Here is a 24,019-nt window from a genome sequence, read left to right on the forward strand (position 1 = left end):
TCATGATGTCTATAATTATGTACTTTATCAGACTGGATGTTTTTCGTTTGGAACGAAACTAGTTTGATTTTTAAAACAAGGTCTTCGCCACATGTGGTGTCAGACACCGAAAACCCGGTTCAGGAGCGGTGAATTCAAGATCATAGCCTCACATCAAAAATAATTATCGGATCGAAGTAAAACATGTATTTCTTGCAATAGTTTACCGTGGGCTATGTTGTGAATTTTTTTGAGAATTTTGAATTTTTCGCTATTGCATACCTCTGGTTGATATTTACAGACATCCGCTCTTAAAAACTTCCCCGTATAAATTTGGGAGTCGCTTAGCCTTAAGAGCGAATGTCCATTAATATCGAGCAAAATCAAAAATTCTCGGTCACGCTCAAAATTTAATTTTCAATGTGCTTTGGTTTGTTGGTAGGTATTATCATCTTAATAAACATGGTGTAGTTCGTTTTTCGAAATCCCGCCGGAATTTTCAAAAATTTAAGAAAATTTATTTTGGCTGTCGGCGGTCTCAAAGACACGAAAAGCTACAAGCAAAATTGGCTGGTCCGAAAACTTGCTTCGCGTACGAACAAAGTAATTTTTATTCAAACTCTGTAATCATGAATAGATTGAAGTGGCCTTAAGTAAATACTTTGCAGGAAAATTTCAGTTCTAACCACGATCTGAAAAGAAAGCTTTCAATATTTAGAACGACTTTGTACTTCCCGCTACGCGAAATACAATTTTATCCTGGAAACGCGAGGAAGGATTTAGCCATGTGGCACAAGCTGATTCTGTCTGAAATTCCAGTTGTAGGCAAATGAGATGATATTCTAAAACATAAGTAAAATTCGTCTTGGGTTATTTTATCTACGCTTTGTACGAGCGACGTAAAGTTCGAGAAAATCTTCTAAAAAATCGCATCTTGAAGTAAACAAATCGCCCCCCGCGATTCTCTTCTCGCTGAGATTTATTTTCCACCGCACTGAAAACTTGCATGTAATTTCAAAACAAAGCAGGATAACCACAACGTACCTTTGCTTAAGGTCTTTGCAAAGCTTCTTGTGTGTTTGAAGGTATATTCAAGGAAAATAGATTGTGGCGACTGCGATAGAAAAACGTTGACCGACTTGAGCTACATTGTATTTACTTTATAAAAGTTCACGACTGGATGGGCACGTGGAATTCGCACGCAAAATCTTCTAAATTACTGTCCGTGAAGTGCAAGATATCCGCAGAAGGCCCTCAGTGAAACTTGAAGAACCATTTTTGCTTACTTTCAAGTTCTGATCAGTTATATACCAGAATTGACAGAACTATTTCACAGAAGACGAGTGGTAACACACCAATTGCGGTGTCATGTTTCATTGCGTGACACTAATTCTATACCGTGGGAGGGGTAGGAAAAATAGGGTTTATTGGTGATGGGCTTTTGCGGATCACACGTTGGGATTGATTTTATTCCATGCACATGTACACAATTCTTTCTTGCAAGACGATTTAAAAAATCTGCCTCTTGTTATTTTAAAAGAATACATCTAACATACTGTAGCAACTCTACACAGGCAAGGCCCATGGTCACAAAGGAAAACCTTAACGGTATTTTACTGAACTCATAAGAACGATGAGCTACCTGAAACGTCTCAAAATTAACATGTGCAAACTTTATGCATCACTATGGCAGGGGCAATCTTTGCAGTAAGCCACAATCCTGTCAATATACGGGGCCTTTCTTCGCTTTGTTATGTCAGCTAAAGGAATCTCAAAGTGCCTGCAAATGTCTTGGAGAACAGGTATAGCGAAATTTGAAATCTTCCCGTTCTTGATCAATTCACACAAGTTATAACAGTCATAGTATATGGGATGGGAGATTGCTAATTGCCCAAGAATATCGCTTCGTAAACCACTAAAAGCATCCTCATTCTCTGCTGCTTCTCTCTGATTTATGTCCATGTCACTGTCCTCCTTCTCGCGCTCGTGGTCATTTAGAGTGCGTTTGGAAGCTAACCTTGAAAAGTAGCTTGCAACCTGTTGGCTTGTCAGGAACTCGGAACTTGTAAACAACCGCTCTCCGTCAAAATTCCTTGCAGTCATCATAGCCTTAGCTACTAACGCAGGATCAGCTTTCTGGCCGGTAGCCTCTCCGATAGAGAACTTAGTGAACAAGTAGTTTTTCTGTTTATCTGTAAAGCGTTTTGTTCTCCGACCTTGACTTGATTTTAGGGCCCAGCCCATCGGTAAGCTCGGTTGTGCTCCACTGTTAGGAAGTGCTGCTGGTGGTAGTTCTGGGAAACCTCCTGATTGTCCCTGTAACCTGTCTGAATATCCATGCGCTGCCTTGTCTAATAGGGTCTCGTGTTCAAGCGCACGCGCGTGTCTACCGCAGTCCAGGTGGTGTTGAAGGGCTGAGAAACGCTGATATGTTTTCATACATCCTTCTTCAGGGCATGAGTACAGACAGCTCAATTCATCTGCTGTCTCCTGACATTGCTGTAGTGAACTCTCTTTGGGATGACGGGTCTTTCCCTTCGTTGGTATGAAGTGTGCGTCAGACAGCTGATCAGATTCAGCGATGTCGTCACTGAGATCGGGGATGGTCATCTCATTTCCTATGCCCGTTTTGGATAACGGAACTATTTTTCCAGGCCCGATCCCATACGCCCGCCACACCCGTAAGTGGTCTTCTGTATACTCGATGTTGGAAATAGCACTAACACCCTCCAGTTTGGCACTTACTGGTCGAGGGAATGTTGGAGGGATTGCTAATGTTGCATTGACACCAGGTATTCCGCCAGAAGACAACATTGCAGCTACCATTTCCCGCCCAGTCTCGATGTTATTGCCCGTATTCAGGTGGATTCTCATATGCGATTTGATAGAGGCCGCCTTTCGATCGCAAGCGCCTTTACCACCTTGCGGATCTGAGAAATCCATGCGTCGAACAAACACACCAGTGTCTTTGCCAATTAGGCTTGCCCCTGCGATAGACGCCCCACAGTGATAACACCCAGCGTTATCTTGACGGTAGTAGACAGATTCCAGATTTGGGAGCTCTTTCCTCAGTTTTGATACCACATCCTTCATGATGGAGAGAACGGTGCAACTATCCTGATTGCAGCTCTGAAATACGTGAACGAATGTCATTGTATGGAATTCTTGGTCGAGTGCAGCCCTATGGATCGCCACTGTAATGTGCCACGAGATTCCTCGTTTTCCAAACCAATCGGTTTGGCTTTCTCTGTATTTCCTGGGAAGAAACTTCATGGCCCAGTCTTGAACCAGAAGTACTGATGTTTCCTCTAGCATTTCAAGGGCATCGGTGCGTGCTTCGTCCTGGTTAACGTTTCTCAGAATGTGCGCTTTCCATGAATGTATAGCTTGTTTCGCTTGGCTAGTCACGAATGTCAGTTCCTCAATGACGTCAGCATTGTTGGCCGGCATTTGCGAGATAGCCTCGTCGATGTTGTTTAGCACGGTCTTGAGATTATTGCAGCGATCGCATAGGTCAAGATGCTTGTGACTACATTTCGCTTGAAACTCAGGATCGTTGGGATCGCTGAGGGCGTAAGGCCTACAATGGTCGGGGATGCATGATTCTTTGGAAATGTGTACCTGTTCAACAATGATTTCAAACAAACAAATTAGAAATTCCAAAGGACTTACAAATCCTTAAGTCTAGCTTTACTTTCCCATGTTTAAAGCTATGTTTAACCCTTTTTAAGTGCAGAATATATGTACAAATTGTTGCCTTATTAGTTATTGTCTCGGACAGGTAACCTAGTCTTTCATAACATCAGTAATAGTTCCAAATAATCTTTAAAAAGGCGCTTGTATTGCAATATTGGTATCATGCCCAAAAATTCTGGCGTGATAAAAAAAAAAGAGGGAATGCCTTACTTTGGGGCTTTAAAAGAAATTTCGTTCCCAGAGCTCGAGTTACCCTTACTCAGGCGAACGTGAAACAAGGACCTCTGAGTTACGCCGATTCCGTCACGACACAAACTCTTTCCCGAGGCTGCGTTCTCAATCAATCAAAACCTTTATTTAATTAAACACGATGAGGGTTAAAGCTAGGTAGCTTGAGGGGTCGTGCATAAAAAGAGTACCAAGGTAGCTGATAAAAGAGGATATACAATTTCACAAATGATTCGACTAAGATAAGTTAACAACGCTAAAGTCTAGACTAAAACACTTAAAAAAATTCTCAAAGCACTTTTAGATAAGATCTTCTAAACAATGTCGCAGGTGTTTCGATAACGAAACGATCAAAACATCAAAAAATTCTTTTTGTACAGGTTGTTAAAATCAGTATCTTCAATCGCATTCGACATGTGAATCCTTTTAATAAAACTCTCTAGGGATACTGCGTTGCAGCACTCCTGGTAAAAGGTTCCATATAATTGCCCCTCTGTAGACTATTCAAAATTTCATGATATTCGTTTTGAGAGATGGGGTAACTAGCAGGTTTTTTTTTTCTAAAATTGTACGATGGTCAGCAGTATCTGCCTTTAAACCGGAAGCCAGGTCTTGGCATCGGGGTTTTGATTAGCCTAGAGCCGGTGGGCGTGTGGCCTCCACTGGCCTAAAACGCGCGCGGGATCTGGGGACGAGATTGGTCATGACAGGATTTTGTTCTTCCCGTCTTGCTGCGCATGTGTGTGTCTCTGTACAAGCAATCATCTTCAAAGCCACATAGTAACATCGCGGGTGTTTGAAATGGTCAGTATGCTCTTGCTCCGCCATATAAGAGAAGGACCTTGGCGAGGAGATTGCTCCAAAACAAACATAAAATGTTAATTATGCCGGCTGCACTTTTTTTTAGAAATACTCCATAAAAAAAAGTTGTACTCGTAGTGGCGAATTATGCCAGAATTGTGCTAGCACAATCTCAAAGCCTAGATATCGCGACATTACCTTATAATCACTCTTGAGGTAACGTTTTGCTGATTTGAGAAGGTCCGTTTGCTCTTTCACCCACGTCATTCCTTTAACATCTCCCAGCGTCTCCAAAGACGTAATCAAGTCGTCAAAAGCCTGGGCACCTAATAAACGTTGACGATCATAATTGCTTAGTTTGATTAAACAGATCCGAATAACTTAATACTTTATTGGCCTCTCCCCGTGAGAGGTTTCTCGGGGACGATAAAACAGAGGTAAAGAAATACTTTACACACAACATAACAGGACTAAGAACCCCAATTGGTGGTTTTCACCTCACATATCGTCGGCAAGTAAAAAAATTAAATTCTCAGCCATTGAATAGATAAAGTCAAGAAAATGATATGTTGTAGAAGAGTGATACATAAACAACGTGTGAACGCCACAGAGCTTTGCGATATCTTATAATCGAGTTATTTGAGAAAATGTACCACGGAAAATTAAAGAGTTTAGCATGGGACGCCATATTGGTTCCTCGTCTGAGGGGCACCAACATGGCGGGCCAGATACCAGCAAAAACATCTGGAGTTTACCTTGGCTATTTGAAAGCCTTTCTTCTCTCTGCTGAACTTTCACGCACTGACATAGACGCCTCTATTACATGTTAGCTGATCAGACCTAAAAAAACACGCGGCAAATCGATGTTTTCATGTACGTGACATGTTTAGAGCAGCAATCCTTCTGTCACGCACTGTGCAAAAATCTAAAATTCAAACTGCTCTATTTTCAAAACAAAGAATGCTATCCTGCTGAAAACAAGCAAGCCGATAGAAATTTATATTTTCTTTTATCTGATGGAGATAAAACTCAAAATCGTGTTTAGTTATGAATTTCAGTTTTTTTATCACGTCATGTGAAAACCAACAATTGGGAGAGGGTCTGTCAATTGGCTATTTACAAGCGTTACAGAGGAGATGAGATCGGGTTTACAGATAAACAACTCCAGATAAAGGTATTCAGTGGGACTTCAGCCCGAAACCCTTGATTTCAAGTCATCACCCTAGGTCTACCTAATTACTCTGACACGCCTTCTGGATAAAAGCATATTCCCATGTACAAGGAAGGACACATGCTAATAAAAAGAGGTAAAAACCTGTTGCACTGATGTAATCTAGTCCCTGCAGTGACTTGCGGACAGAGGCAGAACACACCGATAAGATTCTCAGCAATGTACTGCGACTTAATGGCGTGAGCCCACATTCTTCAGCATATGTTTGGTACTGTGTTACTATGGATTCTGGTATCATGAGACGGACGACATTCGGCACTGTAATGACTTGTTTTGACGAGAGCTTTATGTTTTTTTCGCCGAACGGCAGGTCTTGAATAATTAGTGGACTTGTAATAAAATCCAGAAAGTGGTCCAGTTTTGCCTGTGATACCGCCATTCTTGTTCGTTGCTGAGGGACTTCTGGAACTCCTCTGCCCTGGGCAAGGATGTGCTTTCTAGCAACAGTAAAGCGATATCTTGATAAGTTAGGGATCCATCTCAACAGGGTGCGATATGAGACTTTGTCTGCCATTATGGACAAGATTTGCCGTTTAGTGTCCCATCTATTAGCGTTTACGTAGCACTCCGTCAATGCCTCCATCAGCACATTGTCGACATCATCATCCTCTTCACTTGAGTTTTGGGGCTCTAAAGGCTTTGAAGCAATGGCCTTCCACAAATGATGCAGCTGATTAGGGGCAATTTCATCGAGGACGGCAGTAACCGCCTGTCGCGCCTTGCGCACGTGGCGACGTGTGGTTCGTTCACTCGCATCCTCCCACTGCCTCGTCATAACACTTCTCACTGGACTTATATCTTTACTTCCTAGGAATGCATTAAGCTTGTCGAGAGGTTTATCTGGAGCGCTTTCTGCTGGAGTTCTGAATGTGGAGTCCGCAGTATAGAACCTTGTTGGGGTGCTCTCAGCGACAGGACTCCTGAAGGTAGTGGTGCTTGTCTCCGCATTCTATGACAAAAATAAAGGTACGTAGTTACCAGATGCGCTCTTTATCTGCTGCGTTCAAGTGTAAGCTCTCATCTAGCACGCAATGTCTTGTTTCTCAAATTGTCAAATTTATACTAGAAATCACTTTTCTGTCTGAAATCAGTATCCAAAATCCATATTCCGGGTTTTGGGTAATCGAGGCAAACTCTTCCTAGACGGTTAAGAATCAGGTAAAATATCTCTACTGTGCCTTTCCGTCAATTAGGATATTTCATACGGAAGAAATTAAGACGCGTCATATTTTCTTCCGTATAAATGGCCCTAACATTAATTAACTCCCAAAAAAGTAGGAGTTAAAAAAACTCTGGTACAGCTTGTTGGTGTAAACCCGCAAAAGACACAATATATTTCTGCGGGGTTGCTTGTTGTTGCCACTGATTACCCATGACCACTGTACTTATCAGTGACATATCCAGCATTGCTTACCAGACTCAAGTTTCCTATCTGTGAAAGTGAGAACTCACTCTCGTCCACAGTCACTTGCGGCTGCAACTCCCTCTTAGGTTTCAAAGTACAAAGCATTTTTCTGCATTTTGGGCACACCCCTGGAACAAGGAAGGGTAATCAATTCGTAAATGGCTGGCATCTCTCAAGTAAGTATGTTGAATTAAATAAACCTACTTGGCAGCCGCACCCCATATTAGTAGGAGATATTGAGAATGGAAAATAAATGCTCGGTTGTAGAAATAACAGAAATATAAAACTCAACTAAATATTAAAGCAGAAGGTTTCAATTTCACCTGATCCCACAGGAAGGAAAGTACCACTTTCCTTCAGCACGAGCTGAGAGTCAGCTTTGCTGAGCCCTCTCTCCGCTTTAGGTTTCTTGACGACGTCATCACTATGATGCGATAATATGACGGGTATTCTGCATCTCTCATTGGCTGAACGTCTCCATCCGATACCAAGCGCTGCACGATGTGCAGGACATATCAGCAGGTGAGATATGTTTGCTGGAGTGGAAAAGATGGACGCCCTTGACAAGATTAGGTCCACTTCATTATCGACGTCACTCAGCGTGAATGCTGATTTATGAGCGCTTATATCCCTATCACAACTAAGCAAAGGAACACAATCGACTGATCTGCCTCTATCTTTTGAGTCTGAGCCACAATGGCCTCCTGTAATCGCAAGAAACGAGCAGTCACTGTTCATAGCTCCAGAGCACAGTTCTTTACATCTTTACAGCCCGGCTACTTACTGCGAAAAGGGCTTCCTCTTAAAGATTTTCCCACGCAAGGATTAAGCAAACAAATTTCAAATCGCGAGCGTGCAGTACATTAAACCGCAAGCGTGCAGCAATTTGCAGACTCTATTTTTAAACTTTTATTCCTAGGTACAAATTCTACTCAAGAAACTAAAAACTGTCGTCAAAGAAACGGAACGAAACCTGCAGTCTAAACCTGCCAAAAAAAATGAAACTTGCAAACTTGTGAACCTGCATTCATAGGACAAACCTCCAAATCCCGGCGGCGAATCCATAGGAAATTGCTTTGTTTATTGTTTGTTTTTCTTTTCTTTTACTCTCATCGTAAATATAAAATAATCATGTTAGTAGATAAATGAACCAGAAAAAATTATTTGCCGGCATTTTTCTCTCCTCATTAAAAGTTAGATGCAATTAATAATTGCTCGCATATCGCTGTCACGGTGTTGAGTGTGTCACGCAATAAAATAACTTCCGTGGGAATACCATTTGTTTCATTCATAACACACAAAAAAAAAAAAAGGGAGGGGGGAACGACGAGGTAGACTTGAGGAAACTTTCAATAAAACCGGTAGTTTTTCTTGAATTATTGAGAAGAGATCTTCAGCAGTCAATTTGTATAAAGAGACCGACTTTGGCGAGGATTGAATTTCACGTTGCCGTAAATGCAGGTCGACACTCGCCACAGCTCATTTTTCTTCAATATTCCTACAAACGCGCAAGATGTTTTGCAAAGACCCTAAACAAAGGTAGACGGTCGGTTTTTTTTTCTATCTTTTGTAATTGTGTTCATTAAGTTCACGGCGGTGGGAAAATTGCTGACCAAAAACAGAAACGTGTCAATAGCGAAGTTGTTTACTCAAGGCCACGGTAATTAGGAGATTTTATTCAACTTTACCTCGGCCGTACGAAGCGTAGATACAATTACCCAAGACAAATTTGACACAAGTTTTAGAATAACATGTTGTGTCCATGCAGGTGGAATTATAGACAGAGCAAGCATGTGCCACATTGTTAAAATCCTCGTAGCGTTTCCAGAGTAAAATCCCATTTTGCACGGCCGATAGTACAAGATGAATTTTTAATTTTGAATGATTCCATCCCAGATCATTATCAGGACTCAATTTTGCTGCAAAATACTTACAAAAGGTCTCTTTAATCAATACATTACAAGAGAGTTTCAATAACTTTATTCCCTGTTCGCATGCGGTAGACATTTTGGGAGCTACCAATTTGGCTACGATTTTGTGTGTAATTGAAGCCGTCATCAGCCTAAACAGATTTTCGACTTTTTTTTCAAAATTTAGGCGGTATTTCGAAAAACAAACAACATCACATTTGTTTAGACGGTAAAACCCATCAACAAACCAAATCTTAGCAAAAACTAAATTTTGGCCGTGACCGTCGGTTGCTTGATATTTCCAGACATTCGCTCTTAACACCTTTTATCAGCCGGTTAAGGTCAGCACTCTTTTAGTTCATTTGTCCACGTTTCTTTTGCTAGCAACCGCAAAAGTTTACAGCTGGATATTAAACGGTCTTTCAGCTGTTTACGTGGTACGTCGAAAGATGGTCGCTAGCTATTCTTTTCTACGTTCGTAACACTTAAACTAACACCATCCGTAAAATAATTCTTGAATACGTCAGTAAATTTAAGACTGTATTTCATAAGTTTAGCTAAGCCTGCGAAGTTGTCAGGCAATTCGTTGTTGATACTTGTGGAAAGTCGTCATCTCTCTTGGTATAGATGTTTTATGTTAGTAATTTTTCAACAAGCAAAGTAGATCAGCTAAACACTTTAAATTTCTTGATTGAAGATACGTACAAACGGTCGTAAATTTTAGTTCACGAGTGCTTAAATAATAAATAACATAAAGTTTAGCTACTTTTAAGATTGCATTTTTATTTAGATTCCTTACAAACTAAGCCATAAACCCTTGGTTTTGTACATAAACTAATTTCAATTTCAGAACCGATCCTGAGAAACGAAAGCCTAGCCTTTCAGTGTCAATTGCTTACAACAATTTTAAGGGAAGTTGTTCTTGCTTCATTACGACTAATTTTTAACGAGCGTGTTAGGAAAACGATCGTTCTTAGATGTATTTTCCTTTTCCTTTTAAGAACATTCGAATTCACACATTTTTACATACATTTTATAATAATAATAATAATAATAATAATAATAATGATAATGATAATGATAATGATAATGATAATGATAATGATAATGATAATGATAATGATAATGATAATGATAATGATAATGATAATGATAATGATAATAATAATAATAATAATAATAATAATAATAAGCGAGGAGGCTCAGGAGGGTCCTCTAAAACAAAGGTTAAAAATACATTAAAATAAAAGTAAAATACAGCTAAAAACTGGGATACAACCAAGGTTCAGTTAAAGATACTAAATGAAGTTAATTGTTTTACAAAATATAAAACTGAGTAGTTCGTGATTAAAATCGTTCAAAACTAAAAAGTAAGACAGTTTAAAATGGTTGAATAAAAACTGTTTCAATTTGCGTTTAAAAATCGTTTTCGGCATCAGTCTCTTGAGCTCGCTTGGCAGTAAGGCCCAATCGTTAATTGCTTTATAACATGTTTTGTTTCTGCCCCATTCCGTTCTTGGCCTGCTGATTTTGGGCATGTAACCATTTCGAGTATTATAACCGTGCTGTTGGCTTATTGTAGAATTGAACATATCGAGATGTTCAGGGATCTTTCCCATCTTGCACAAGACAACATCGACGGCCGGTACGCCTAGCGTGCAATGGGACCCACTGCAACATTGTCAGGGCCCCAGCTGATGACACGTTTGCCTTTACAATCTTGTTTGCAAAGCGATTTTGAAAAGACTGCAATTATTTCATCTGTGTTGTAACACCTGGCTGGTCTCCGCAGGCAACATCAGCATAATCCAGATGTGGTAGGACAAGGTCATTAAAGGGACAGTATCATGCTATTTTTAGTTACACATTGAAAATCGGAAAGACACTGTTCGGTTGATAGCAGCCAAGATATAATGACAAAACTGCATTAAAAGACTATCAGAATGCAATGAAACTATCCACGGATATTTTCGCCGGCAGATGACCAAGATAGAGAGGGGTTCAAATTTGAAAACGTCTTGCGGACGTTTTCAAATTTCGCTGTTGTAACGCACCAAAAATCGCCGGTTGTACGATATTTTTGTTCAACCTTTCGTCTTAGAATCACTATTAATATTTCTTTAAATTAGCAATTGAGAAATTAATTAACACAGTGTTTAAAGTTTAAATTTAGTGAATTTTGGCCAAAAATCATGATATCTCCCATCGATCTCCCATGATACTGCCCCTTTAAAGTATGCCATAAAACTTCTGTTATTCAGCATGTGATAAATTCGGTTGAACACTGAAAGTCGATGTCCTAGTTTTTGTAAGAGGCTATTTATATGCATCTTTCATTTCCATTTCTCATCAAGTACTACCCCTAGATACTTAATAGATGGGACACGATTTATGTTAACTTCATCAGTAAAAAATTGATAGTTATTAAACTGCGACAACATTGTTTTATCTCCTGAGAGCACCAGTTTATTCTTCTTCACATTAAGTGTTAATTTGTTGTCCATATACCAATCGGAGATGAGGTTAAAATCACATTGAAGTGCATCATTTAGTTCTTGGGGTGTCGATGCAGCAAAAACAAGAACAGCGCCATCTGCATACAATATCAATTCACTCTTAGTTTACACGTTGAACAGAAGTGGTCCTAAGATACTCCCTTGTGGCACTCCCAAATCGACAGGGCGGGTCTCTGATACTTCGCCATTTATATAAACGCATTGCCGTCTGTCTGAGAGATTTTGTAATGCGTTTAAAATAAACTCAATTTGTCCTGGGTGTCCTGTGGCGCCCAAGTTATAAATTCGTAATTGTACGGGCGGTTGCCGTGCTAGAGTGTGTAGTGTTAGGACTAAAATTAGGCCGAAAACCAGAGTTTATAGTATGAGGATGAAAATAAGACCTAAAACTGGAGTGTCTAAGACCAGCAAGGATATAATGATCTTGTTGCTCAATTTTTTGCCTTTTTTTTTAAGAATTTAAGACCTGCAGAAATGTATGAAGTTGCTGCTCGATTTTTTGCTATATTTAAGAATTTCAGACCAGAAAGGAATGAACAAATCGCTTGACATTTGGCTATTTTACGGGATTTGAGAGAAGGAAGGAGTGGAGTTATTACTCGATTTTTAATTTTTCTCACCAATTAGAGACCAGAAAGTTTGAAACTTATTGCTCGATATATATTTTTTGCTATTTCCAGTATTTTAACACCAGATGAAATGAATTAGATGCTTGATTTTTGGTAATCTTCATCCATTTGAGACCAGTAATTAAGGAATGAATTTATTGCTCGATTTACGCCTATTTTTTTTTTTTTTTTCAATTTTAGACTAGAAAAGAATGAAGTTATTTCTCGAATTTCGCCCTTTTTGAACAATTTGAGAACAGAACGGAACGCAATTTTTGCTCGTTTTTTGGTTGTTTTCTGGAATTTGAGACCAGAAATTGTCGCGCGTAAGTTCTCAGCAGTAAAGTTGTATACTGTTACAGAAATCATCAACATACGAACCTTTGAGCTTTGTACTTGAATAGAACACAAAACTTTATGCTTTTGAAGGGATCAACTGGAAGGCAGTTGAGGTTTACTGAACAGAAAAACTTTACATGAAACGATCAACACAACTGATTTGTAGTTACGTTAACACACCAGCGAACCGAATTCGCCGAGAAACTTTCTTATGAAAACTGAAGCAAAGGCTGTTTCAGATCGATTTTCCGGAGAATCCGTGATTTAAAAATACACGTCTTCAACTAGCTCAATATATCATAAATATCAGACGCGAATCTATCTCTATTCTTTTCCCGCGGCTTATTTTATCAAACGCGAATATTTTTCTTTCTATATTTCCAGTCACTTATGCTAATCAATTTTAATTATGTCAAGTTCTTTGCATTAATTATTCCTTTACTTTTTTCCCGTTGGTTAATATGTGATGACGCCACTTGCTTCTGATTGGTTTTGCCATCAAACTATTGTTGTTTGCCTATATAAGTACGACACCACCCGGATGGTTTGGGCGGAATCAGTAAACTAAGCGCACAGTATATTAAACCCTCCTCTTTTGTTATTACAGTTCAGAATGGAATACAAATATCTTACCATATAATCACCCTTGAACAAAACATAACAGAACACAATACAAGGACAACACAATAGGACACAACACAAGCGCAAAACAAAGAAACCAAACTGACTCAACTTCACCCAATTCAACTTTACTCCCTCAACACGAAAGACACGAAAAGGAATGCAGATGTGGCTCGATTTTTGTTTATTTTCACGAATTTGAGACAAGAAAGTTATAAACGTACGCCTCGAATTTTAGCCATTTTCACGATTCTGGAATAAGAAATAAATAAATGTGTTGCTATTTTTACCAATTTAAGACCAGAAAGGAATAAACTCATTGCTCAATTTTACGCTATTTTCACGAAGTTGAGACCAAAAGAGAGCAAACTTTCTGCTTCTTTTTTGGTTATTGTTTTAAATGTTAGACAAGAAAGGAGTAAACCGCTTGACTTTTTAACTGTTTCCACCAATTGAAGTTCAAAATGGAACCAACTTGTCTCATGTGTTATAGCTATTCATCACGAATTGTGACAGGAAGGAATGAACTTATCACTCGATTTTGGGATATTTTTCACGAAATATTTGCGAGGAAAAGTACAGTTTTTTTCCTATTTTTTTTATTTTTTTATTTTTTTTTTTTTTTGCTTTTTTCACGAATTTGAGGCCCGAAAAGAATGAACCTGTTACTCTGTTTTGGCTATTTTCCCGAATTTGTGACCAGAAAGGAATGAACCTATTTCTCGGTTTTTGGCTACTGGTATTTTCTAAAATTTGCGACCAGAAAGGTATGAGCTGATTTCTCGATTTTTTTACTATTTTCTCAAATTTGAGACCAGAAAAGAATCAAAGTATTACTTGATTTTAAGCTATTTTCACCAAATTGAGAGCAGAAAAACAGTAACTTATTTCTCGACTTTTGGCTTTTTTAACGAATTGTTGGGCGGAATCAGTAAACTAAGCAAACAGTATACAGAGTGAACCCTTCTCTTGTGTTATTCAATGGGCGCATTGGTTTCCATACTAAACTACAGTTCAATACAGAATACAATTATCCTTCCATCCAATCAATCACCGTATAACATAACATAACAAAACATAACACAACACAACATAACATAACACCACACAACACAAGCACAAAACAAAGAACACAAACCTACTAGCTCAACTCAATTCAACTCAAATCCCTCAACACAAGACAACAATATAGAGCAAAACAAACAAAACAAACCCAATCAACTCTACTGAACTCAACACAACACAACAAGCACAAAACAAGAAAATGATGAAATTTACTGCTCGATTTTTGAATATTTTCATGAATTTCAAACAAGATATTAAAAGTGCGAACTTTGCAACCAGAAAGGAGCGACTTTATAGTTCAAGTTTTAACTTATCACTCTAGTTTATGCTCTAATCAGGAATTTGAGACCAGAAAGGAATTGACTTATTACTCGATTTTTTTTTTTTTTGGAATCTGAAATCAGACAGGGATGAACTCATTTCTCGATGTTTTTTTGCTATTTTCAAGACTTTGAGTTTCATTTTGTGATTCACTTATGACTATTTTGACGAATTGTAGACCAGAAAAGAACCAACTTGTTTCTCGTGTTTTAGCTATTTTAACGGATTTATGACCAGAAAGGAATGACCTTATATTTCGATTTGTGGATATTTTCACGAGTTTGAGACAAGACCGGAATGAACTTATTGCTTGATTTTTGGCTACAGTAGAGCCCCGGTAACTCGAACTTGGATAACTCGAACTCCCCCGCTAACTCGAACTGAATCTCAATTCCCTTGAATTTGACCCAACTTTTCAGTCATTTTTACTCGGTTAACTCGAACTCGGATAACTCGAAAACCCCGCTAACTCGAACTAAATTTCTTTTCCCTTGATCAAAATTTACCCCGATGACTCAAATTTCTGGTTCCTATAACTCGCCACGGATGCCTATTGAGATATCCCATTACTTTTTCTTATCGTGTGATCGAATTCAACACTAAAACAAAGACTGGACTACGCAAAAGGGAACATAAAATGAGTGTATTAAATAAACTAAGTTACATTGACAGTGTTGCATTGTCGTAAGAATGCATAATCGTTACAGCTGTTGCAAAATGTTATTGGCTGTGGAGACGGTAAAACGTGATTGGTGCGTTTCGATCCGTCTTTTGTTTGTCAAAAGTCCGTTGGTCTACTGTTGGTAAAATTGTCTATTAATTGTCTGTTCTGTTGATGCTGCCATCAATTCGTTTCTAAGGTGCGGGTAGTTGAGGGCAACGGTTGAGTGCGGTTTGTTTTAAGTTATTAAACTTGAAGGGATTTGTTTTTAGATATTTCTGCGGGGAAACTATCAGCCGATAGTCTCGAGACAGAGATACTGCACTGTTTATTTACAAGATGTATAAGATAACTAGCGGGCTCGTTGACATCGATGTTACCCACTATCTTCGATCCCATGCTTGTGCAATAAGAACTTACAGAAGCCATAATTTGAAATTAATTCAAGATAAAACTTGACTACAAAGGGCGTTTATCGTTTTTCTTTTTTTCATAGAACTGTTAATGAAATAACCTTATTAAGGATAAGGTTGAAAGTAATTCTCTAGAGATTTTAAAATCTAAACTTTTACATCACTTAGCTGATTAACTCGCTTTAACTTTATACCTTTAGAACTGGCGTTGACTGACCTTACTAAGGATTTAGTTTAAAGTAATTCTCTGGAGATTTTAAAAAGTAAGGTTTTTGTTACATTACTTAGCTCATTAGTTCTATTTAACTTTATTGTTGTAGTCTTAATAGTTGGTGTGCTGTCTTATGGATTTTATCCGACTAAACAAATTTAGATTGTGGTATGCGATGTTAAAGGGTATACCAAAGTCCATGTAAAATGAGTAAATGACGATACTTTCCCCGAAATCTCTGATTTTTGAGGGTCCGTATGCTTCAGAATTATTCGGAACGTCTTCGGAAATCTTCGGGTGTGTTCGAAAGTCTTCGGATATAGTCGTGTCGTCTTTGAAAATCCTGAAACTCCAAGAATAGGGGAACAGCTAGCAAAGTTTCCTTGAAAAGATAGACTAATTAAAGTTTGGTTTTATTTTCATTTCTGTACGTTTCAGTGAGTAACTCATCCCCCTGAAAGTTTTCCAGACCACTCCATCTGCGTTGGATGAAAAACGTCCTCTGAGATAACGGCCATTCAGGTTGGAATGATGACAGCGTGTGTACCACCAGTTGCCTCCATGCCTTATAGCACAGCTGCCTCCGAGATCCAAATCATTGTCGTTATCTTTTGTAGAAAACTGCGAACCACTAAAAGAAATACAAGCATGTACATTTGATTCCTATGAATATATCGAATAAGAAGAGGAAGTGGAGTAAGTAAGCTTAAGCACATAGCATCGCACGCGCTGATGCACATGGGAAATTTAATAGAGTATTGTATGGACAAAGATTTATTTTCCTGCAGTATATTTATTGACCAAATGCTAATTTTATTGTTTTAGCTATTATCTTACAGCTTTAGCTAATTTAAAGAGAAGTTTGTTTCTTACCTTTGATATGCCATTGAATCACCAGCTGTGCCATCGTAACGTTCAATCAAAAGCCGGTATTTATCTCCTTCGTCCGCAACTTTGAAAGTCGTGTACTCAGCGTATTTGATGTTCCCGTCAAAGTCTTCCAAGTCAACCCTCAGAGTGACGTTATCAGCGGCTGTCAAACGATGAAGATTGTCGTTTCCAAGCCAAAACTCGCCATTCAGGTTTCCAAACCCGTTCTTGTAGGCCGCCCAATCAAGATAGAAATCAACAGAGCCGTTCAAGCGCCTCTGAAACACGGTCCAACCGCCTCCGTCCGTGGTCATGTCACACAACACTGAGATCGGTTTGCCGCCATCAGGATTGATTGTATACACGCCACTGGAGTTTGAGCCATCTTGAAGGAGTTGAGCGCAGCTTTTGGCTTCTGTTAATAAAAAGTAATTTCTTTGTATATACAAGGAATACGTCAGTTACAACTGTTCACACCATCAGTAAAGAACTGATGAAAACCGGTAGCCATTTGTTTTCGTTTTTAAACAGCGCATTGACTCAATTAGGTGTCCTCCCTCCAAGAAAGCACCCCATTGATATTATCAAAGCTGAAATAACTACTTATCTCTCATCATAGAATGCTGAGTTCACTCCATCAGTTTACTGCTGAGGCTGACAAAAGCATCCAAAATTCCAGCCAGTTTATCAGATGCTGGTTGAAAAGCCAATAATATGCACTTATTTATATGACTAATCTCAAAGTGAATATTATTGATTCTGAGAACAAGAGTAAAAAGCTATGCTTAATTCCTTTTAGTGCTTTTAGAACTTGGCCAAAAATGTCCAGCGTCCCAGAAAGTAACCCCTAAAAGGTTCCACTGAAAACGAAAACCCTGATACGATTGCTCGACATAAAAATGAAACTCTGCCTTTCGCTTGTTGTCAAAAGTTGTTATGGTTAACTTGATAAATCACTGAACATAACGCGTTCAATGGATTTTTCTATGAGTAGTTCTCCTTCTTATTTTTTTTATTATTATTAATAATAATGCTCCCTTTAAAATGTTTTTTAACTAAAGTATCTACAACCTGCAACGTACCAGTTGCTCTTTTATTGGGCTTAATGTTAATGTAGTTTTACAAAACCCTCAATGACCAATGACGTCGCTATCGTAACAATGTAATGGAAGGTACTTCAAATAAACATCTTCAAATTTATGTTGCAATGCACCTTAAACTCAAGAAGATAGCCCCCTTTTTTAAGATGCAAGACCGTTAACGGCCATTTCTATATACTTCAAACAAATCTCTTTCGCAATGAGTTCAAGGGCGAATTTGGGGCCTAGTCACGTGACTGATGACGTCATCATGCTTAATTTGATATGAGTGATATTTTATGGCATGTGGTGTGGTATCCTCCTTGGCTTCAAATTGACAAAGTCATAGTACATTTGCGATTTTTCAGGTACAAAGGATTCAGGGAAGGTTCTTATTGTAATTATATATAAGTTTTAGAATTGTTATTCGCTATCTATTATTACTTACCACACGGTTTTCCCGCATATCCTTCAGCACACTTGCATAGTGCGCCACCTTCTTGATAGTCAGGAATGCAGACTCCTTTGTTACCATAAAGCAAGCAAGTTGTGTCAATCTCACAGCAACTCTGATAGAGAAAAATAACTGGACTTTATGCCGTCCTTACGCGCCGGTGTCCTTATACGAGGATCTCAATGGGCTTAAGTATCAACCGTCAAACAGCCAAAAATTTAACCGTCAACCGTCAAAAAATTAGGGCAGTCGATTTTTACGGTCAAACGGTTTCAAGGTCTTTCAAAGGCCACTATTCAGCTGCTCATCCCGGACTTCTGGCTCTGAAAGAATCGTTTCAACTAGTAAACCAGATTCCATGTTCCCAAATACACTCACTTTATGGTGTTTTCCACTTAACTTATGTCTGAACTGACACCACAACTAACTTCTGTCTTGAAGTACTTCTGGTTTCAAAATAATAATGATTACTACGTTGATAATGTGTATCTGATCAAAAAACCAACCTCCAGAACACAATTGTTAATATTAAAAAACGCGAAAATTTTAAATCATGGATGAAATTTCCCCTTCATAACTGTTAACCGTTAGAAGCCTTAAAATTTAACCGTCAACCGTCAAACCTATCCCCTTATTGAAACTCTCTTATACGTCAGTATTTATCTCCGTACACGTGATGTATACGGACTCATTATACCACCTTTGTTCGATCTCGTACACTATCCGTGTATAATATATATATATTTGAAGATTTTCAAAACGACGAGAATCTAACCTCGACAACCTGGCTGACGTCCGTGAATGGCCGAAGATTTCCGAAAAGTTACCGTTAATTTTTCCCATAACTCCGTAGATACGATAAGATAAGGTCACTTTATTATATCAAAAATTGAATATTGTTTCACTCTCACAAGAATCAAAAAAGAAGACATGAACGAAATAAATAAAAACGAGATCATTTTTCATTCGCAGTGATTATGGTGTTTGTGTGGATTATTCTTTTTATTTTTTTCTATAATTTCATTTCATTTGCAATGCATTGTTTGGCCAACTTGCTAACTTTCTCTCATGCGAGCAGCGATATTTATTTCCGAAGTAACTGCGTTCGACGCAGAAAGAACGCACACCTAATACAAACTGGAGTCGAGATTGTGCGGGACAACATTGAATGAATGGATCCTGGGACGCGTATCTAGCATCCCCGCAGATTTTGTAGGAGTGGATGACATCATTACCAACTTGGCAAAGGAGAGGGAGCCTGGGATAGAGATCATCGATCAAACGCACTCCCTAATCTTTGATTATCACTGGTAATATTCTTGCAAGAAAAATGCAACTGGGTCAATCAAGCCATGTTGTTAATATTAAAAGTCATGTGAAAGGGCAGCTGTATAGAAATATTGGGTACACCGCTTTTGTCCAACGACGCTCATTGCTAAGCAATGGAAGAGAAAATGGCGTTAAGAATATTAATAGTGATACTTTTAATCAAAAGCACTTTGTGTGCGTTTCTTGTTAGAGCAGCAAAACCCGATAGCAGGCAAATTTTTAACGTGAGCTACATGCCATTCACTTGAGAGTGACTAATATGTGAATTGCAACAGAAAAAGCCATGGATTGAAATAATTAATATCTAATTTTGGTAAAACAACCATAAATGTTTTGAATAAACGGTATCACGGGAATGGCACCTTAAAGCCAAACGTTTTTTACCCTGAAATTAGAGATAACTGAAACCCTCAAGCACCCTCGAGCGCCCTTACCAAAAATATGATCAGTTATTAAATGGAGATTTGCATCAGAGCGAAAACAGTCTCCCCTGCAATTTCAACAGTTATCGTTTGTAGCGCATCGCACCACGCTAAGGGAGACTAGAGTACTTTCTGAAGCTCCCCGGGAGAGAAGAGAGAGTCTCCCCTACGACAAAATTGAATTGAAATTGAAAACAGAGACTCCTACCAACAACATTAGTGTCATGTTTGTTAAAATTTTCCATCACTATCGGCCTTTACTACGGTGAATAATTGTTGATTATTCCAGGATGGATGACAACATATAAAAATTATCGTCTGGTCACGCTCATTCACGGTCTAAAATAATCATTCTGAAAATGTTCTCGTTTTTATTGATTTTCATTTATTTCTTATTGTTTGGTTCTTGTGAGAGTAAAATATTCACAATCTCCTGTTTATTTTTGTAATCCACGGGATGTCAAAATCGAATTTAATTAACGACAACAAATTCGACTGCTTAATTTACGAGATGTTGATCATCCAAGACCTTTAAACAACTTTGAATATAATGTGCAAACTGACTCCATCCGCACTAAGTTTCACAAAAGAAACCCAGATGTCTATTACATTGTTTTCACTCAAACTGTCACTTTGCTTTGAAAATAATGATGGTAGTGTCATGGAAACGTCGCACAGCAGTAGTTTTAACTTTTTTCTACATTAATTCTTCAGTAAACCTTTCTAATTAAAAATATTAGACCTTTCAATTATACGAATGTTGAGGCTGAAATTTGATCCCGATTTTTCAGAACATAGCTTAGATACCCAAGTTAAAAATAAGCGATAATTAAAAGCATTTTTATTCAGTTCAATCTGCAGCCTTTTTTGCATCGAGCTAAATTAAAAATACGCAATAACAACATGTACATATATGTCAAAGAAATTTGATATGATACAGCGCGCAATGGTCTTGTACATGTTTAGGTTTTTCGGTCAGTTTTTTGAAATTCTTTACTACGTAACTTGCCCAAACGCTAAGAACGCTTCAGGCTCAAAACGTGAAAAAATAATAAATAAGAATATTCCGTTTCTGTTCAGCCTCGGGCACAAGAATAGACGTTCTTGTAAAAACAAGGAGAAAGACTATTTTTAGAATTGTCCGCATTAATTTTAAAGGACCATAAAGAATCTTGTTATGTACCGATTCCTCGAAAATTTCGTAAATAAAATAACTTTTTAAGGGCCACTTTGTACGTTTTCCCTTTAATAGTTGGAACAAATAAGTTTAGCCCTAAAAAAAAAAAACAGCGACAATCGTGGTCAGATTCAGATTAACACATTACAATCAGTCAGTTAATATAAGCAGGTTTTCCCAGCGGTTCATCTCGCAGTGGATATCTATTCAGAGGGACTCCCTCGCCTCTGAAATTCGGGTAAAGTTGTAAAGAAAAAGTAAAGTATATTCTTCGGTAAATTTGTATCAGCTCTGTTCAAAAATTCCTTAACACTGGAAGACTAATTTGTTTCCTTTTCGAATGGGCAAAATGCCTGCTGTTAAAAGTACGAAATTTGATCAGCTCGCATTTTCGAAAAGCCAACAACACAATGAGCCATAAGATTCCTTTTCCTCAGTAAAACTTTACAGTTTATGCAGCTTGCTGAAGAATCGGAGCAGGTCAATGAACTTTATTATCTTAGACGACCTGGGATCACATGAGACCATACAACATTTTTGATTATTTTGCTTAAATATTCCCATCTTGATTGCCCCTCCTAACTCCAACAAATAAATTAATGCGAAAAGAACTTGCCTGTATTCCTACGTAAGCGAAATTCTCATCCTCTGTGAAATTGACAGCACCAACGAATCGATCAGAGTCGCTCAGTTGACAAATGTTCTTCGTTTTCCCAAAGTTGTAAGATCTGCATTTTTCTTCCTCAACGCACGCAAAGCTACAGTCGTTTTCTGAATCCACTTCCATTTCTTTAATCACGTTTCCCGTCAACTTTCGTCCATGCATCGTCGCGACGAAGTTGACAGCTTTCAACCTGGGTTCCGAAATACGGCTAGTGCCGTAAGCTGGCGTCGCAGCCAGGAAAAACAGCCAGAGATGCATGTTCTGAAGGAAGGATATCGATTAAGGCTGTGAAGGTAATTTACTGAAACAATCCGTAGATCTTAACCGGGTTCAATAATTTTAAAGGAAATTGTTTTCGCTTAATCAAGATTAATTTTTAACGTACTTGTCATATGATGTTTGTTAGGCAAACAATCGTTACTTAAGCGTTTTCAGATGCATTTTGTAAATGCCAAAAGCTAGCCTCCATTGAGCCAATAACAGTAAGACGCACTTTGTTAACGCTTCACATAATTTAATCGCAACAAACAAGCAGATGAAGGCGACAATAAAAAATACGAAGGTCTAGACTAGAATGAATAAGTTAATTAAAGAACCGTACATTGAAACTAGAGTGACACAATCAACGAACAAACTGAAACTCATGACTTAGGTAAGAATTCCGTACAGCTCCGGATGTATTAATTATGTATACCTTTTGCGACTCAAGCTCTATTGATCCTCGTTCTTTTTGTGCAAGAGGGTTAGTATGACAGTGATGCAAGTATTATTAATACATGTGGTTGTGCGAAAATCTTTCCACAAGTTACATCATAGCGTCTCTAAATCCACAACTTTTAAGTTTTTACTTCGGCGAGCGACAAAAGAAAAAACTACCTGGCGTCTACTGCAATGAGTTTTTTTTTTCTCCACGGCGTAAATCCGGCTTTAAAACCCACAACGTTAACTTAACAAAAATATGCGAAAAAAATAATGGTAACATAAAAAACAAGGTGCGAAATACAAAACGAAATAAAAATATCAATAAAAAAGTTGAACTGGAGCGCAAATGTGTAAAACAACTACAACGAACGAAAGGGAGAACAAAAAAATAATTTAGCTAAGATCTTAATAAAAAGACTTTTATAAAAAGACGACTTCAGAGATTTGGTTTTCGTTTTGTTTTGTTTTTTGGGGGGAGGTGGGGGGGGGGGGGGAGTAAAAACGTTTGTATGGGATTTTTGTCCCTAATGAGTTAGTTAAAATCAAATAAATTGCATACACGAGTTTCATCAGTTTAATATATAAACGCGACCTATCGCCCTCAAAAGAGTCGGATACAGTTGCGTTTTGGTGGACGTCAATCAAATAAAAGCCGTTGAAATTGAGGCTACCTATTTACCGAGTTCGGATTTCGAGTTCGATTTGGATCGCTCGGAAATTCTTTTTTTTTATTTATTTTATTTCATTTTTTTCAAAATAACGATGTCTGGTTGAGGCATTTCCTATCGCCATAATGTTACAAAATCAACCCAGAACAAGGAGAACTCAAAAACGTGCAAATAAAAAGAAAGTTTAAAGGGTTAAAAGAGTTTACACCTCATTTGATAACATCCTACGGCGCCAGAAAACTGTTAGACATTTTCTTCACAGTGTCACTTTTGAGCGAGAGCAATCTCATATCCAGAGTCCTCAGGCTCTTTGCCCAGCGGTTGGTCGCCAGGAGAGACTCTGGGGGAACTGGAATTTTATTACTACAGGATATCTGCGGTAGAACAATGCAAACTGTTACGGGACAAATAATCGAAAAATTGAATTTTTTTCGAGTTCTCCAAATCTCGTACCCAGAGTCCTCAGGCTTTTTTGTCAGCAGTTGCGACCATCCACTGACCAAAAAGCCAGAGGACTCTGGGTACGAGCAGGAGGGAGAGGTCAACTCGTGAGCTCGGCTGTCCGGATGATACGGGCCATCGTGCTGTTTTCACGTATTATGTTAAAAGACAAAGCGTGGTGAAAAGATAAATGTTTCCCGTACTTGGC

General features: G+C 38.4%; 3 protein-coding genes across 3 annotated transcripts in view; all 3 read right to left on the reverse strand.

The window, feature by feature from the left end:
- Window positions 1–24,019, reverse strand: part of LOC146481451 (uncharacterized) — a 106,469-nt gene that overhangs the window by 61,349 nt on the left and 21,101 nt on the right. The gene's annotated exons all lie outside the window — the stretch shown is intronic.
- On the reverse strand, window positions 1,395–7,779 carry LOC146481455 (uncharacterized). The gene is made up of 5 exons (XM_085108243.1): window positions 7,664–7,779; window positions 7,350–7,468; window positions 6,020–6,884; window positions 4,903–5,030; window positions 1,395–3,600 (listed from the first exon to the last, which is right to left on the reverse strand). The coding sequence occupies exons 2-5, from the start codon at window positions 7,443–7,445 to the stop codon at window positions 1,654–1,656; spliced, it is 3,036 nt and encodes a 1,011-aa protein (XP_084964369.1). The 5' UTR covers window positions 7,446–7,468; window positions 7,664–7,779; the 3' UTR covers window positions 1,395–1,653.
- On the reverse strand, window positions 15,553–22,258 carry LOC146481456 (microfibril-associated glycoprotein 4-like). Its single transcript, XM_085108267.1, has 4 exons — window positions 21,953–22,258; window positions 18,403–18,523; window positions 16,879–17,290; window positions 15,553–16,636 (listed from the first exon to the last, which is right to left on the reverse strand). The coding sequence occupies exons 1-4, from the start codon at window positions 22,256–22,258 to the stop codon at window positions 16,402–16,404; spliced, it is 1,074 nt and encodes a 357-aa protein (XP_084964393.1). The 3' UTR covers window positions 15,553–16,401.

Source organism: Pavona decussata, unplaced genomic scaffold (genome assembly GCF_977016875.1).
Source record: "Pavona decussata unplaced genomic scaffold, jaPavDecu1.1 SCAFFOLD_49, whole genome shotgun sequence".
Classification (NCBI taxonomy): domain Eukaryota; kingdom Metazoa; phylum Cnidaria; class Anthozoa; order Scleractinia; family Agariciidae; genus Pavona; species Pavona decussata.